The sequence below is a fragment of the Podarcis cretensis genome (assembly GCF_951804945.1).
Source record: "Podarcis cretensis genome assembly, chromosome: 6".
NCBI lineage: Eukaryota > Metazoa > Chordata > Lepidosauria > Squamata > Lacertidae > Podarcis > Podarcis cretensis.
In genome coordinates this window covers 101,025,338-101,042,266 of record NC_137175.1, presented here as the reverse complement: position 1 = coordinate 101,042,266, position 16,929 = coordinate 101,025,338, and the positions used below count along the sequence as shown (strand labels likewise).

The 16,929-nt window shown below is 44.5% G+C and overlaps 1 protein-coding gene across 6 annotated transcripts in view; it reads right to left on the bottom strand.

Annotated features, from left to right (window-relative positions):
- Positions 1-16,929, bottom strand: part of PDE4DIP (phosphodiesterase 4D interacting protein) — a 97,527-nt gene that overhangs the window by 7,325 nt on the left and 73,273 nt on the right. For 4 of the 6 annotated variants that reach the window (XM_079981003.1, XM_079981005.1, XM_079981006.1 and 1 more), the window contains 10 exons: positions 16,271-16,718; positions 10,828-11,063; positions 9,538-9,589; positions 8,577-8,815; positions 7,212-7,346; positions 5,473-5,661; positions 3,956-4,246; positions 3,038-3,169; positions 2,077-2,254; positions 1,337-1,461 (listed from right to left, as the gene is read on the bottom strand). In XM_079981003.1, coding sequence (XP_079837129.1) covers positions 1,337-1,461; positions 2,077-2,254; positions 3,038-3,169; positions 3,956-4,246; positions 5,473-5,661; positions 7,212-7,346; positions 8,577-8,815; positions 9,538-9,589; positions 10,828-11,063; positions 16,271-16,718 — 2,025 coding nt within the window. The remainder of the gene's footprint in view (positions 1-1,336; positions 1,462-2,076; positions 2,255-3,037; positions 3,170-3,955; positions 4,247-5,472; positions 5,662-7,211; positions 7,347-8,576; positions 8,816-9,537; positions 9,590-10,827; positions 11,064-16,270; positions 16,719-16,929) is intronic. The other 2 variants (XM_079981004.1, XM_079981007.1) reach the window with 2 other exon arrangements.

Here is a 16,929-nt window from a genome sequence, read left to right as displayed (position 1 = left end):
CTAAAACTTTGTGAGAGTTGGGGGAAATATCAAGATCTGCAATTTCTGGCTATTGCCTTGACCTGCATCCACACAGGTCAGGTGTGACTTTCCTTGCATGTGTGGAGAGAATTAGGTTTAGTGAAAATTCCAGGGAGGATCAAGGAAGACATCTGCCCTAAAATAATCCACTGATGGTGTCGGCTGCTCTGTTTAGGTATATTAGTTGTCAGCTTTTGAGTTGCCAACTCAAAAGGTATATGAGGAAAGACTTAGTTGATTTATCTAGCATATTTATCTACAGGTTCCATTGGTCTGCAGCTAATCTTTTGAAAAGTCGCCCTTTTATGTCCATTTCCTAATCTTTTGGGAAGTTGCAATACTTTATGATAATTATTATTGTAATCTTCTGACTATGCTAGACTTCTCACCCAATATTACACAATATTCTCATCCAATACCTGCTCTGATACTGCACAACCCATCAAGCAATACTGTTCATAATGTATTGCAACTTCCCAAAAGATTAGGGAATAAATACATGCTTAATTAGTTTCAGTCTGGTCATGATGGGAACAGGATCAAAGAGTCACACGAATCTTGAGGAGGAAGAGGAATGATACAAGTGTCATAAGGCAAATTACTCAAGCCAGCATTCTGTCAGCATCTAGGAGTGAAGGGAATTGCTAGTTCATTATTATGTTTTTACAGATACAAGCAAAAAAATTAGTACCAAACAACACTAATAAAATAATAAAGTGGAAGAGAATGACACGCCTTCTCTGAGAGCCCCCCAATAACTGTTGCTGAGTTTATCTAAAAGATAAACCAAGGATAAACCTGTGGCTCTCCTGCTATTGCTGGACTCTCCTCCACCCTGATCCACCTGACCAGCGGTCAAAGGGTCTTCCATGTACTGCAGAATGTGAGGCAGAAGCAGCGGCCAGCTTTAACACCCCCCCCCCATTCAGCAGGCATTCCTGGGCTCATGAGATTCATCATGTTGTTGTTTTCATTACTTAATGATGTTGAACTGAATGTTTTGTTGATAGCGTCTCTGTTTTTACAGATATCTTTGTATTTTTTGCTTAAATGTTGCATATGCATTCTTTTTTAATTATCTCACTGCGTTTTATGTAAAATGCTTGCAGATTCTGCATATTAAGGGGTATACAAGTGGTGGTGGTGAAGACTTCCTAGGGGCTCCAGGATAGATCTGTTCCACTCCGGACTTCCCAGAGGCAGATCCGATGTCCTGCCCTCTCGGCCTCCACCTGCTTCTCCAGTGCCCAGGCCCAACCAGCCAGCACCCCCAGGAGCATTCCAGGGGCGTCCCAGGAAGCAGCTTAGTACCTACCTGAGGCCACCTTCGACTGCGGGCCACACAGCAACTTATAGACCTGTAATTCAGCCTGCAGGGTCTGGAAGTGCAGCTGGTTTTGCTCGCACTGCTGCTGAAGCAGAGCCACTCTATGTTGAAGCCTGCAAGGAGAACCCCAAGAAATGAATGGAAGTTTGCCATCTCTGGCTGGGAAGTCAGATGTCTCTGCAAGGCCCATCCTGAAGGGACAAGCAGAAGCAGAAAGCCTAAAGGCAGCTTCATCAGAGTTCCTTCTTCTTCTTCCCTTTCCCAACTCGGGGGGGGGGGGGTCAAAGCCCATTCACCCTCCTTTTGGGTTCTCTTCCTGCAAAAGTTCTTTCCTTCCTCCAACTGTAGTGTTTTGGGGTTTTATTTTTCAAACAATGTCTGATGCTTTCTGGAAGGCTAGTCTTATTAATCTTACAGTAAAACTAATGAAGCAGATTTCACCAAGTTAAAAACTAATTTATTCTGGCCATAAACCTTTGTGGACTGGAGTGATGAAATGTTCAGATGAAATGGATTGCAGTCCAGGACAGCCTACACCACACTAAACCTGTTAGTCTTTGCTGTGGAGATGCCTGCCGTTGTAGAGATGCCTGCCTCCGAGAAAGCCCGTCCCTCCACCCCAGTTCCTAGTCATCCAGCCTCCACACCCGACAGCTCCCATCTCCATAAGACTTTGAGGGCAAGGAGATGCTCCATCTCCTTGACTTCTGCCATTCTGTTTGGCCTACCTGGAATTGTTCTTCTGCAGAGCCAGAAACTCCTCCTGGAGGTGCACAAAGTCTTGCTGCTTGCCTCGGATTTCTTCCTGTAGCCGCTGCTGCTCAGCTCGCTGCTGGTGCAACTCCATCTCGCTGTCATGCAGTTTTGAGTGGGATGCCAGCAGAGCTTCCTGCAGCTGCTCCAGCTCTGGGGATGGGAGAGAGTCAGGGGTGCTTTTATCTTACTAAAGAGTCCTCAAACAGAATGCAACTACACTGCCATTATTTCTTTGATTAAAATAAAAATGTCAGTGCCTTTTCACATGTGACCATCAGAATCTCCAGCTGCTGTAGAAGGGAGGTTGGCCTTGACATGGAAAGGCCAGCTGTCCAAGCTGAGCTTTGATCTCCATCTCCTGCCAGCCTCAGAGCTTCTCCCTCCCCATATGGCACACAGATTGGCAGAAAGGGAAATGACTTTGAAGGGTCTGCTTTCTGAGAGGCAAGCTGGACTTCAGTTCTTTCGATTCGTCATCCAGGTACACCAGAAGACAGGGGAGGGGAGAGATCCCTTGCACTCTGAATGGCTGGATGCAAGGAAGGAAAAGTGAGGGGCATTTCGTACGAGCATTTTGTACTTGTGTACGATCTGAAAGTATGAAATATACAGAGAGCCCCTTAGAGCTTTTCCACTTGGAGCGGAATTAAACAGAACTTTTACATACTGCTATTTTACCCAATAACACTCTTCTGCATTTCCAAGCTTATTCTGTAATGTCTAGTCACTCATGGTCCCATTCAGGAAAGGTCCCTTCTAAATTAAAGTCTTCCTGTATAATGCCTTCAGTCAATTTTATTGCTTCCTCTGGATCCCAGCTGAGGGTGTGTGTGACGGGTGTGATATCTAGACACCAACAGAGCACTTTGGGGTTGAGTGCCATCTGTGGCAGATCTCTCCCTGAAGAGAGGGTGAGGATGCCTTTCCTCTTACCATGACTTTTTGGCACCAGGGACAGGCGTTTTTCCAGTTGCTCCCGCAGGTGATCATTGGCAGAGATGGACTCTTCTAGGCGCTGGCGGAGAATCTGGATCTCAGAAAGGTGTTCCTTCAGCAGACCACCAGCTGTGCTCAAGCAGCAAGGAAGGGCACAGATGCAAGAGAGATGAGAGCCAAGGTAGGATGTGCCAAAAGTAATTCTGAAGCTCTGAGAATTTCCTGGCATAGGAAGGAGACCTGACCTGTGCAAGCTACTATCATCCTCAAATTTATAACCTGGCATGAAAAGGTGGAACCACACATCCTGTTCTACAAGAGCAATATTAAGGCAAAGGTAAAAGGTAAATGACCCCTGGATGGTTAAGTCCAGGCAAAGGTGACTATGGGGTGCAGCGCTCATCTCGCTTTCAGGCCAAGGGAGCCGGTGTTTGTCCACAGACAGCTTTCTGGGCCATGTGGCCAGCATGACTAAACCGCTTCCATCACAACGGGACACCATGACAGAAGCCAGTGAGTGCAAAGAAATGCTGTTTACCTTCCTGCCGCAGCAGTACCTATTTATCTACTTGCACTGGCATGCTTTTGAATTGCTAGGTTGGCAGGAGCTGGGACAGAGCAACAGGAGCTCACCCCGTCGTGGGAATTCGAACCGCTGACCTTCTGATTTGCAAGCCCAAGAGGCTCAGTGGTTTAGACCACAGCGCCACCTGCGTAATACCAGTAATAGTAAGAGATGCTGGTGAATCTCACCAGACCTAGGCCTGGAAATGCCCATTGATCCAGAGCAGGATGTCACTCATGATCCAAGGAATACTCAGTGGTTTCTTACACTGGAACCATGCAATCGAAGAAGGCTGGTAAGGATGGTTCTCATGACTCATGCAATGAAGAGGACAGGACCGCAGGGTTTACCTGAGAGCTTCTGGCTAGAAAGTGTTGCTAAAGAACATGATGGCAGGATTCCAGAGACACATCTCTCCTGTGGCTCTCTGAAGTTCAGGTGCATACAACAGGGGGGGTTGCTCTCCCCCACCCACCCCTCAGATTTCCTGTTCCATTCAGCAGAGTTTTGCATGGGAAGCAACTGGTCCACATGAGGGCAGGCCTGGAGGCAGGGCTTGGAAGAGACAGCAGGGAAGCCCGTGGAAAGGCAGCCAGCCGGTGACCCTGACTTCACAGGAGGTAGAGCTGGCAGCTGCACACCTAGGCAGAGGGGACAGCAGAAAGTCAGAAAGAGGAGGGCAGGACACGATGCTCACATTTATGTGACACTGCAAGCTTTCCATGGGAGTGGGGACTGCTGCGGCTGTCTACTCCATTCAGCCAACTTCCCCACTTTCTCCCTACAGCACGTGTCCAGGTATTAGGATCTGAAAACCAGAACACAACTCTATATTGGGTGCAATTCTAGAGAGAAAAATTAGGCACCTGCTTCTTGCTGGTGGAAGATTTGTTAGTATTCAGGAAAAATCCTGCTGTCTATGAAACCAGTCTGGGTTTTCTAGGCTACGACAGTATTTAAGGGCAAAGAAAAGCAGATGCAATGCAGAGTGAAATAAAACAACATGACAGCTAGTAAGTGCAATAAATAACAACAACACATTGTTTCTTGATATGGTCCGCAAGTCCTTTCAGCTGTCAAGTTGCCAACAATAAGAGAGACTCAGAAAGCAAGGCAACTCAAACCACACTAGATGTAACATGGGAGATCTGTAATCAGAATCTCCTGTGGGAGATATAGATACACACAGAGAGAGATAGAAAGGGAGGGAGCTATGGGTGCTCAACTCACACTGGGGATCAGGGAAGGGGGCTGACCCCTTTCTCCTCAATGTTCTCCTGATTAAAATCCTTCCAGAAGCTGGGGAGGGATGGGGAGAAATTGTTCTAATTTGGAATATGGTGCGGGGGGTGGGGTGGGGAGGATTACCTGTTAAAATTCCCTGTTCTGATCTGGATCCTCTGAGATTAAAGATTAATTTAAAATACACACAGAGGGAGAAGATCCTAATTGGGGATCTATTGTGTGATGATGTGGCATCTCTGTTCCTCACTGTGGCCCAGAAATAAAGGTTGGTTGAGGGAAGCAAAGATGTTGAAGGATGACTGTATTTGGTTCTCATATTGTTTGAGAAGTGTGAATTCAGTGGCTTCACCTTTAAATGCAAACTGAATCTAATTTCCCCCTCAACCCTGCTCTCGGCAGTGAGCACAGTCCGTCTTACCGTGTCAGTGTCCATTGCCTTTCTGGAACCCTCAAAATACCAGCCCCGAATGAACATACAAAAGTTGGTCTGCAATGGCCTCTGCTATCCTAGGAGGTGGTCAGTTTCCCTGCTCTAAGAGGTGAAGGCAGGCCATGCAAAGATGGTTGTTCACCAAGCCATGCAAGCCATGCGGGAGGTTGGAGAGGGAGGCCAAGCGCTCACTTTCTCCCAGCTGATTCTGCAGCATCTGCAGCTCCTGCTGTGCCTCAGCCAGGGAGAAAACTGGTGCCCTGCAACAGCCAAGGAGTGGAGCCGGGGCTGGAGGAGAAGGCCCCAAAGGCAGGAAGGAGCAGGGCCTGGAGGCAAATGAAACCAAACCAGCTGGCTTGGACAAAGAGTCTGGATGAAACCCTAGGCACAGAATAAGAGAGAGAGAGAGAGAGAGAGAGAGAGAGAGAGAGAGAGAGAGAGAAGGTTAAGAGGGTGAGGTGACATACAAACATATGAACCAAGTCGGCTCTTCTCCAAAGATGCTGGCTGCAGCTTGGAGGACACAATATCGCCTCTTCAGCGAGTGCTCAAGAAGTCTGCTCAGCGAGAATGACTGATTCCACGAAAGAGCATCTCCCCCCCCCCCGCTATGTGGATAGTTTAGAACTTTCCCTAAAATGATCTGTCCATAAATGGGATGAGGCAGAGTAGTTTTGTGCACAGGATGGACATACGCTGATCTATCCATCCCCACTTGACCTTGTGGCTTTGGTGGCTAAGGGTCCTTCTTACCAGCTCCATCTGGTTGGTCAGCTGTGGGCTTTCCAGGAGAGACACAGCATGATTGTGATTATTTATGCTCTGATAACCTCTGGGTCAGGGACGCAGGTGGTGCTGTGGTCTAAACCACTGATTGCCGATTGGAAGGTCGGCAGTTCGAATCCCTGCAATGGGGTGAGCTCTAGTTGCTTGGTCCCAGCTCCTGCCAACCTAGCAGTTTGAAAGCACGAAGTGCAAGTAGATAAATAGGTACCGCCCCAGCGGGAAGGTAAATGGCATTTCTGTGTGCTGCTCTGGTTTCACTAGAAGTGGCTTACTCATGCTGGCCACGTGACCCAGAAAAACTGTCTGTGGACAAACGTTGGCTCCCTTGGCCAGTCAAGCAAGATGAGCGCCACAACCCCAGAGTCATTTGCGACTGGACTTAACTGTCAGGGGTCCTTTACCTTTACCCTCTGTATGTTATGTGTTATGCATGGAGCTGCCCTTGAAGACACTTTGAAAATGGCAACTAGTGCAGAATTCTCCTATTAGGATTCTGAGCGGTTTTCCTAGATGCAGCCATATTGTGCCTGTTCTGAAGTCATGACATTGGCTCTCTGCTGGTTCCCAGGAAATTTTGACTAGGCCTACACCCCCAATGAAACACCTTTATAAAATAATATTTGTTAGGAAGAAAAATAAACATTTACAAAGATGTGGTGAAACTGGAAATATTCTCCCTCCTCACCAAAGGACTGATTCAGAAAAAAGGTGCAGGATGGCAGGCAGCCCAGCCGAGGGAAAGCTGTTGTTGATGATGTCAAGGGTTAAGTTCTAAAAATAAGCAGTATAGGAATTCAAGCCATCTGGAAATCATTCTCTTCCATGGGAGTTTTCCCCACAAGTTGAAGATGCAGGGAAAAGGTTGTGGCTACATTTTGTCTTCAATATTATGACACATCTAAAGGCAGTGAGGCTTGAGCTGGAAACGCCTGGGTCATAAGCAGCCCCAAGGGGAGGAGGTGAATGAGATGCTTCAGCCCCTTGACAATTAAGATCCCTGAATATTCTTTACTGTATCCTCCTTTGCTCCTAACATGTCTATGTTGCATGTTGATCTTCATAACATCAATTAAGTTATAACTAAAGGTCCACACATGCCGACAATTTGCCCACCATTCCACTCTGCTTTATGTGGTCCACCATACCTCTGCAAGGCTGCTGGGTGGCTTGTGAAGGAGATAGAAGAAGGTTCCTTGCGATGGGCTCCGCTGGAGCAGCAGGAGATGTGGCTGCAGCAGGTGGGGGAGATGGTTGCACAGAAGATTTGCTGGAATAACAGTCTAAAAGAAGTCACAAGGAGAGGATGGGAAATGCTTTTGCATGTGGAGAGTATCATGGCTAAACTCTGGGGGCAAAGGAGCCCTGATCATATGACAATGGATGAGACAAGAGTGAGAGGAAAGGTGGACAGTGATAATAATTTGTTTGTTTGTTGGCTAAATTTATACCCTACACATTAAGAAAACATGGTGCTCTCAAAGTGGCTCATATTAAGTGAGAAGAGACAAAATAAAAGCAGTCGTACAACCATTGCATTAAAAGTATAGCAAGCATCTGAACTGCAGGTATGATCTGCCTCCCACCTTCAGAATTGGTATTCAAATGCAACCAAGGCATGTTCCCATATACACAGCAATGGTGCAGACCTCCCAAGCCCTTGGGTGCCCCGTGAGGACCAGGTAGTTTGGTGATCTGAGCCTTCTTCTAACCTTACACCAGCTGAATAACTGGCGGAGGAGTGGATACACACATTCAGAATATCTCACTTGCAAATCTAAATTGCTTTTAGACTCGTGCGGTGTGTGTGTGTCTCTTTGGTTTTGTGAATTCCTTGGGAACTTGGAAATGTCTGAACAAAACAACGTTCACCAGACTTAGCATTATGTAACATGGATTGTCTGTGGTTCAACCTAAATCTTGTGCCTTGTTCTGAATATGTTTTCTCTTCTCCTATTACTAACAGGAGGCATGTATTCAGTCCTTTTCTACAATGCTCTCCATCCTGCACCCCACCATACCTGTAATTCGGGTGTTATTCCTTTATAAAAGCAAGCAATCCCATTGTGTGGATATCTACTTGTTCACCTCTCACAAGCCCTTCATTCCAAACGGTTTGGCAACCTTTTGCAATCTCTGACACATGAACCCCACTGTGGGTTTAGTTTTGACTTTCCATGCAAAGTTTTTAGCAAGACTATACATATATCTGTGCATGGAAGCCCCCTAGGAGCAGCTCCCACCCTGTGGAGAAAGTCTGCAAAGGAGCTTTACCAAGTGTGAGCAAGAGCCTTAGAGAGGCTGTCTTGGGAGAGAAGGGACTACTGGACAGGCATGGTCTGTTCTGTTCTCTTCCCCTTGCACCTTCGTGTAGAACTGGAGCAACTAGGATCCAGTCTCCGTTCCAGGTTCCCTGCTGCGTTGTCCTTGGAGGTATCTGTGCCTGGCACAATTTATGCTACTCAGCAGTCCTGGAGGGAGAGCATTCTTCTGGCAGGTCTTTCAGACTATACCTTTGTTTCGGAGGCTGTGGGGCTGGTTTTCACTAGGGTCCTCCTGGCAGAAAACACGCTCGCTGCCCTCATCCATGTCAGAGCAGCCGTCCAGGCCATCTGAGAGAAAGGAAGTGCTGCTGCCAGAACGGGGCGATTCAGAGATGGTGCGGCTGCTGGAAGGGGTCACTGAGCGCAGGTGGAGCTTCGCCTGGAGGCTCTGGATGGTTTGCTCCTTCTCCTGGAGCTCCTTGCTCAGTCTGGGGAGGGACAAAGTATTTCCACAGAGAGACTTCCCACCTCCCCAAAGAAGACACATCACCTGGGGGGGGCAGGGCTCTCTGCCCTTTTAGTGGCTGTGCAGAACAAGGAATCTGAGCAGGTGAAATTGTTTCACACAAATGTTAAAGGTGTCTTCTTGGCACCTTAACATCATGCCGATCTCTTTCTTGTCCTCTGTGCCAACCAGCAAACTCACAAAGTCTACTTGTGGCACAAATTCTCCCTTGGAGATAACTTATTACAGGACAGGACATGCGTTGGCTACAAAGGATCCCACACTGCTAAGGGCCACTGGTTGTTGTATGAGGTGTCCCAGCCCTGAACTAGAGGACCAGGCATCCCACTTCTAACACCAAATTGTTATGGAAATACTGGGGTTCAATACTGGGGTTCAGCCTGGAGTCTCCAGAGGCTAGTAAAGCAGGATGTCTTTATTAAAAGCATTGTAATGTGGCATGACCCAAGCGAGGGAGTGACACACACTTTTCAAGTAAAAAGGAAGCAGAGGGGTAGTTATGCCCATAGGGAGGACAGAAACTGGATACAGAAGTCCATTAACTAAGTGAAGAGCTGTATCACTCTGCCAAGTGGCAAAAATTTACCATACATAAGATGTGCAGTAAAACGGATGCGTAGACGTACCAAATTTGGAGTAAGTAATGTCAAAATAAGCCTGCAGCTAGGAATCTACTACAGTTACCTCAGAGTAAGCAGTTCATGACTAGATTTGTCCTCCATTTTTAGGTCATTCCCTGAAACAGAATTCAGATGAACAGGGTTAGTCCATGATTTTGCAGTCCCCCTACTTTTTCTCCCTCTCCCTCTCTCTAATAGGGGACAAAACAGGAAGTCATGAGGAAAATGTGGGTTCCATACTGAGAAAAACTGATGTCACGCCAAAGTCTCCAACAAGACCCTGCCCTTAAAAAAAAAAAAGCTTCTTAAAAACCTTGCCTATATGGTTTTCAGACTTTTTCACAGACAATGTTAGGAAAGCCTAATTGTAAAACCTGTCTCAGTCAAAGATTCAATAAAGCATGAACACACTGTCTCTGGGCCTTAGCACTCAAGCTGTATGGTGGGAATAACTGCTTGTTGGAGAGAAGCAAAAACATTTCCTTCTCTTGAGCTTGTAGCTAATGAACATATTACTTTAAACCACATGAGGGAACTGTTTGTCTAGTGATCAAGCCAACACTCATGGGTCTAAGTTAACTCCACCTGCAAAAGCTGAACCACTTTAGTCTGTTCTCTCTCCCAACTTGTTGAGACAAAACGTCTGCTATGTTCTCTTTCTCCACTTGTCCTGTAAATAGTTTCTGCATGAATAAAGCCTTTGAACTCCAGAAACTGTAAGTGAACATTCCACTCTAACTCACTCAAGGTGCAAATGCTCCCAGTCAAAGGAATGCCCACAGCAGATAGTTAAGTAGTGTTACAGAAGTTGGGCACCACTCCCACTCTCTGCTGAGTGGTTGCAAGATTCCCAGGAGTTCCAGGTGCTCACCCAGGGTTTGTGTTCCTTTGGAGGATTGAAGACACAGCGGAGACTGTCATAGCTTGGTCAGTTTAAGAGGGACTTGATCCCCACAGCAGAGCAGCACTGGAGTTCAAGGCGTCTTCCAGCCAGCTCTGCATCCAGCCTCCCAAAGATGGATCTCTGTCTATTCTCCCCTTCTTCTCGGACTTCTTCTCAGTACACCCTGCTCTTTTCATGCCATCTCAAACACCCCCCATCCCCATGGCAACCTCCGTCTGCCCAGGCCCAAGATGGGCCTTCAAGCCCTTTTGTCATGTTAACGCCTCTATCCCAGGTGAGGCCTTGGCTTGGAAGGAAGCTTAGCTTGTACTTCCCCACTGGCAGGGCTTTTTTTGCAGCTGGAACTTGCCGGAACTCAGTTCCAGCAGCTCTCAGGCAGGGTGCCAGGGTCCCTATCTGCACCCCTACAAGCCCTCAAACTCAAAGTCTGTGAGAGCCAATGAAACTCACTTCTGTTCAGTTTGCTGGCCAGCCGCTCTGCCCACTGACTCCCTTGTGCCAACTGTTCACGGAAGCTTTGGCCCAAGAAGTAATCCAAGTCGGTGCCTCTCAGGAGCTCCTCAAAAGACTTGATGGTGTCCTGGAAGTGTTGCTTCAGCAGGTGACACACCCCTCGTCCCTCCCGAATCACCTGGCGCAAATGGGAGAGCTCACGAGCCTGAGCCTGGACCAACGAATTGTATTTCCTGCAGGAGAAGAGAGGACCATGAGAGGCAAGGCTCCCCCCTCACCAAGTGATGGAGGAACACTCAGCCCCCAGTGAGAAAGAAAGGCACCGGACTTTCGGGGGATGCCGTGGGGGAAAAGACACCTTGGAACGGATCCACAACTCTTGCTTGACTTTGCCAAATTAATTTCACAAGGTCAATGCTCTCCTCAGGGAGGTTATACACCTTTAGGTGCCAGGTGAGAACGCTCCTCTCCAACCAGGCCTTGGGCTGATTAACATCCGACACCCGTTTCCATGTCTTGTGGGAGGGGTTTTATGGGGTTTTTTGTTCCTGTTTATATTATGTATTTTGTGCTTTTATCTTGTAATTTTATCTTGTGAATGGCCCTGGGATCTGCAAATGAAGTGGTGTATAAAAATTTGAATAATGTTGATGATAATAATAATAATAATAGTACTAGTAATAATAATAATAATAATAATAAAATGTTAGTTCTCCGAATGTCAGCAAGGTCCATATTGTCAGCCATGTCAAAAAACGTCTTTGGTAATCTACCATCTTTTGAGACCACCTGTCTCTGGGCCTTATCCATATTAGTGGACACTACTCTATTCATATCTCCCATCAAGATCATATTATAATCCAAATAGTCCATCAAAATTTCATGCAACTTCTTAAAGAATTCCGATTTCCCCTCATTTGGTGCATAAATACCTACTATCAAAAACTTCTCTCCTTGTGATTGAATTTCAATTGCAACAAATCTTCCTTGGTCATCTTTAAATAAGAATTTCAGTGACAGGCTCGCCTTTGCATAGAGTACTACTCCTCTTTTCTTAACTTTATCTGATGAAATAAAATCATATCCTAATCTTTTGTTACTCAAAATCTTCCGATGTAGCCTTGTCACATGTGTTTCTTGTAAGCAAATCAAATCCAATTGTTCTTTTTTTAATAAATAAAAGACTCTCCGCCTTTTTTCCGGGGAGTTCAGTCCATTCACATTCCAGCTTAGTACTTGCAGTGTCATGATGTAATTACTCTGCTTTTCCTCCAACAGCGCCCAGTAATTTGTCTATATCAGTCAGTGGTGGTGTTTTCCCTCTTTTTGGTGAACTCTTGTCCAAAACTTCTGGCTCTTTTCCAAGTTCTTTCTGCGGGTCTTCTTCGTGGTTTCCCCAAAACTTGTCTTTTTCCTCAACTGATCTTATTTTTATCTTTTTTCCTTTGTAACCAAAGGATAGGCCTTGGGGGAATTCCCACCTGAAAATAATTTTGTTCCTTCTCAGAAGGGCAACCAAATCTCCAAAATTGGATCTAAGATCCAAAAGGTGTTTCGGTATGTCTTTAAAAATCCCTTGGGAAGAGAAGGAACTTTCTTCTCTGAAGCCAAAATGACATGGACAAGAATTGACCAAATTTGGGTAACTAGGGGGCTGGCCCCAAAGATTAAAAAAGTGGAAATTTGCCCTAAAACTTGCTCCGACCATAATGCGGTGAAGATGGAAATGAAACTAACACCAACTGGATCCTTTAGATGGAGGATGAATGACACTTTGTTTAGGAATGAAGAAGTGATTAAAAAGGCCCCCAAAAAACTTGAGAGACTATTTTGAGATAAACTTGAATACCACTGTAGAAAAAAGAGTGATTTGGGACGCAAGTAAAGCAGTTATGAGAGGGTTCTTGATACAACAGAATGCAATCAAGAAGAAAACTCAAAATGAAAAAAAGGACAAATTTTGGAGAAAATAAAGGACGGAGAAAAAAGACTGAGAGTAAAACCAAAATCACAGGAGATCCTGAAAGAGATAAAGCTGTATCAAGTACAATATATGAAATTAACAAATCAGGAAATAGAATGGAAGATTAAACAGATGAGACAAAAGACATTTGAATCGGCAAACAAATGCAGGAAACTGCTGGCTTGGCAAATGAAAAAAAGACAAAAACTTAATACTATTACCAATTTGGAAGTAGAGGGAAAGAATATACAGAATCTTGTGGAGATCAGGAAGTGCTTTCAGAAGTATTTTAAACAGTTATATACACAGGAGACCCAGAAAGAAGTGGATATTGACCAATTTTTGAGAATAAGTGGACTACAAAAAATCTCTCAAGAGAATAAGTTAATGCTGAATTATAAAATAACAGATCAAGAGGTGGAAGGAGCCATTCAGAATATGAAATTGGGCAAATCTCCAGGGCCGGATGGCTTGACTTCAAGATATTATAGATCTTTGAAAGAATGGCTAGTACAGCCTTTGAAGGACGTTTGCAATGAAATACTGGAGGGGAAAAAGGCACCAGAGTCGTGGAAAGAAGCTTATATTACACTTATACAGAAAATAGAGTCTGAGAAGACACAGCTTAAGAACTACCGCCCCATATCTTTGCTCAATGTGGATTACAAAATTTTTGCTGAAATTATGGCTAAAAGATTAAAAAAGGTATTGGTAGAAGAAATCCATAAAGATCAAGCGGGCTTTCTCCCGGGGAGACACTTGTCAGATAATACAAGGAATATAATTAATATTTTAGAAAAACTACAAGTGAATATTAATACTAAAGCAGTTTTGATATTTGTGGACGCGGAGAAAGCCTTTGACAACATTTCTTGGAGCTTTATGAAGAAAAAATTACAGGGAATGGGGGTAGGCCAACATTTCTTGGAGCTTTATGAAGAAAAAATTACAGGGAATGGGGGTAGGCCAAGGTTTTGAAAACGGTACAGGTGCAATTTACTCAGAACAAAAAGCAAAACTAATAGTGAATAATGTAATTACAGAAGAATTTAAGATTGAGAAAGGAACACGACAGGGCTGCCCAATCTCCCCATTGCTTTTTATATTGGTCCTGGAGGTTTTGCTCAATATGATTAGAAGGGACCAGTTGGTTAAAGGTATACAAGTCGGAGCCAAACAGTCTAAATTGAAAGCATTCGCTGATGATTTAGTTTTGACATTACAGGAGCCAGAATCCAGTACTAAAAGAGTATTACAAATAATTCAAGAATTTGGTCAGGTTGCGGGTTTTTAATTGAATAAGCTGAAAACTAAGGTGTTAGAGAAAAATCTAACAGTGACTGAGAAAGAGAGGTTTCAGAAGGAGACAGGATTAACATTGGTTAAGAAAGTGAAATACCTAGGGGTTAATATGACTGCCAAGAATGCGAATTTATTTAAAGATAACTATGAAAAATGTTGGATAGAAGTGAAAAAGGATCTAGAAATATGGTCAAATTTGAAGTTATCATTGTTAGGCCGAATTGCTGCGATAAAGATGAATGTATTGCCAAGGATGTTGTATTTGTTTCAAACATTGCAAATTTTAGACAGGATGGACTGTTTCAAGAAGTGGCAGAGAGATATTTCTAGATTTGTCTGGCAGGGCAAGAAGCCTCGAATAAAATTTAAGATTTTAACTGATGCTAAAGAACGAGGTGGATTTGCCCTGCCAGACCTGAAGCTTTATTATGAATCAGCCGTTTTTTGCTGGCTGAGAGAATGGCTACTTCTTGAAAACACGGACATTTTGGATCTGGAAGGTTTTAATAATGTCTTTGGGTGGCATGCATATTTGTGGTATGACAAGGTTAAAGCTCACAAAGCGTTTAAAAATCATATTGTCAGGAAAGCACTGTTTAATGTCTGGATAAGATATAAGGATTTGCTTGAAAATAAAACGCCAAGGTGGTTGTCACCAATGGAAGCTAAGTCTCAGAAAAAACTCAATATGGAGGCAAATTGGCCGAAATATTGGGAAATTTTGGAACAAGGAGGAGACAGATTAAAACTGCAGAGTTTTGATAAATTAAAAAATAAAGTACGAGACTGGCTTCATTACTATCAAATAAGGGAGGTTTATAATTTGGATAAGAAAATTGGTTTTCAGGTGGGAAAATCAAAATTGGAAACAGAATTGTTAGATCCTAAAGCTAAGAATTTGTCAAGAATGTATAACTTGCTGTTGAAATGGAATACAGAGGATGAAACGGTGAAATCAGTTATGATTAAATGGGCACAAGATGTTGGACATAACATCATGATGGCTGACTGGGAACAGTTATGGACCACAGGTATGAAGTTTACGGCATGTAATGCCTTAAGAGAGAATATAATGAAAATGATTTATAGGTGGTACATGACACCAGTCAAGCTTGCAAAAATTTATCACTTGCCCGATAATAAATGTTGGAAATGTAAAGAGATTGAAGGCATATTCTTTCACCTTTGGTGGACATGCCCAAGGATTAAGACCTTTTGGGAGATGATCTATAATGAAATGAAAAAGGTATTTAAATATACCTTCCAGAAGAAACCAGAGGCCTTTCTCTTGGGCATGGTCGGCCAATTGGTGCTAAAAGAGGATAGAACTTTCTTTATGTACGCCACAACAGCAGCAAGAATACTCATCGCAAAGTATTGGAAAACACAAGATCTACCCACCCGGAAAGAATGGCAGATGAAGGTGATGGATTACATGGAACTGGCTGAGATGACTGGCAGAATCCGAGACCAAGGAGAAGAGTTGGTGGAAGAAGATTGGAAAAAAATTAAAGTTTATCTTCAGAAATATTGTAAAATTAAGGAATGTTAGGAAGATGTTGGAATAAAATTAGGTGGTTTTAGCAGAAAAGATATAAAGGATTAAGTAAAAATGAATTGGTGAAAGAAGAGAATGCAAAATCATAATATATTAAGATAAATAATTAAGACAAAAACTGGAAAGGATTTGCTGAAATATCTAATTGAACTAGAATACAAAAACAGGAGGTGTGAGGAGGTCAAGGAAGTAAGTGAATGAAAGTAAGTGATGTAAAGGTTTGATTTGTTTTTCTTTTTTTGTTTTCTTTTTTGTTTTTGGATGATGTTTGTTTTATATGTATTGTTCTCTTTTTTCTTTGTTGGTTGTTACTTATATATATATATATATTTGTTTTTTGTAATCCTAATAAATCCTAATAAAAAATTATTATAATATATATATATATAATAATAAAATGTTGTTTGAATATTCTGCCATGCGGAAACGGCTCATATATTGAATATACCAGAGAATATCCAGAAGACCAAGTGTATCTACAGAGCCTTTTAATGGGCTCCACCCCCTGGCAAAGGAGGAGCAAGAAGGCACTGGAGGGGCTGCCTTGGGAAGGTCCGTCTCTCCCAGGCCCAGCAGATCAGTCCCCCCTGCCCCCTGGAACCCTGCCTCAGTCCTACCCCATAGATGCTGCAGGCTTCAGCTCCTCGGCGAGCAGCCACTTGGGCTTGCTCTCTCCCAGATGAGCCTCCAGCAGGGACACCCTCTGGATGAGCCTGGCCAGGTCTCGGCTGGGCTGGAGGCTGGCGGGGCAGAGGGAGCCCAGGCTGTCTGAGTACCAGCCTTCATCTTCTTCCGTCATGCTGTGCGAGGGGGAGCTGCCCAGGGCATAGCCTGGTTTCTGCTGGAGTGGGCGCTCGCCCCCAGAGCCATAGTCACTCGTGGCAGATATGGAGCGCACACGACTCTGCAGGTTCTGGATGACTCTGTGCGAGCTCTGCAGCTGTAGCTGGAGGTCCCGCACTTGCTGGCGGAGAATGGCAGCATCGTCACATGGGCTGGGAGGGGAGCCCAGCATGTTCTTCCTAGGCTTCAACTCCTCATGGAACATATCATGTTCTTCACATTCTGGGGAAACAACTGAAAGGTGAGATATTAGGGCGGGGGGGAGGGGACGACCAATATTGCCCTGCCAGGGGGTGCAAGTTGGCCCACAAGGCCATTTCCCCCAAGCCACGCCTACCAGCTGACATAATTGGGATTTTAAGATTTTGTTCCAACAGACTTTGAGATTGGTTCATTAAGAAACCAGGAAATGAGCCCCTGACAAAGGTATTTG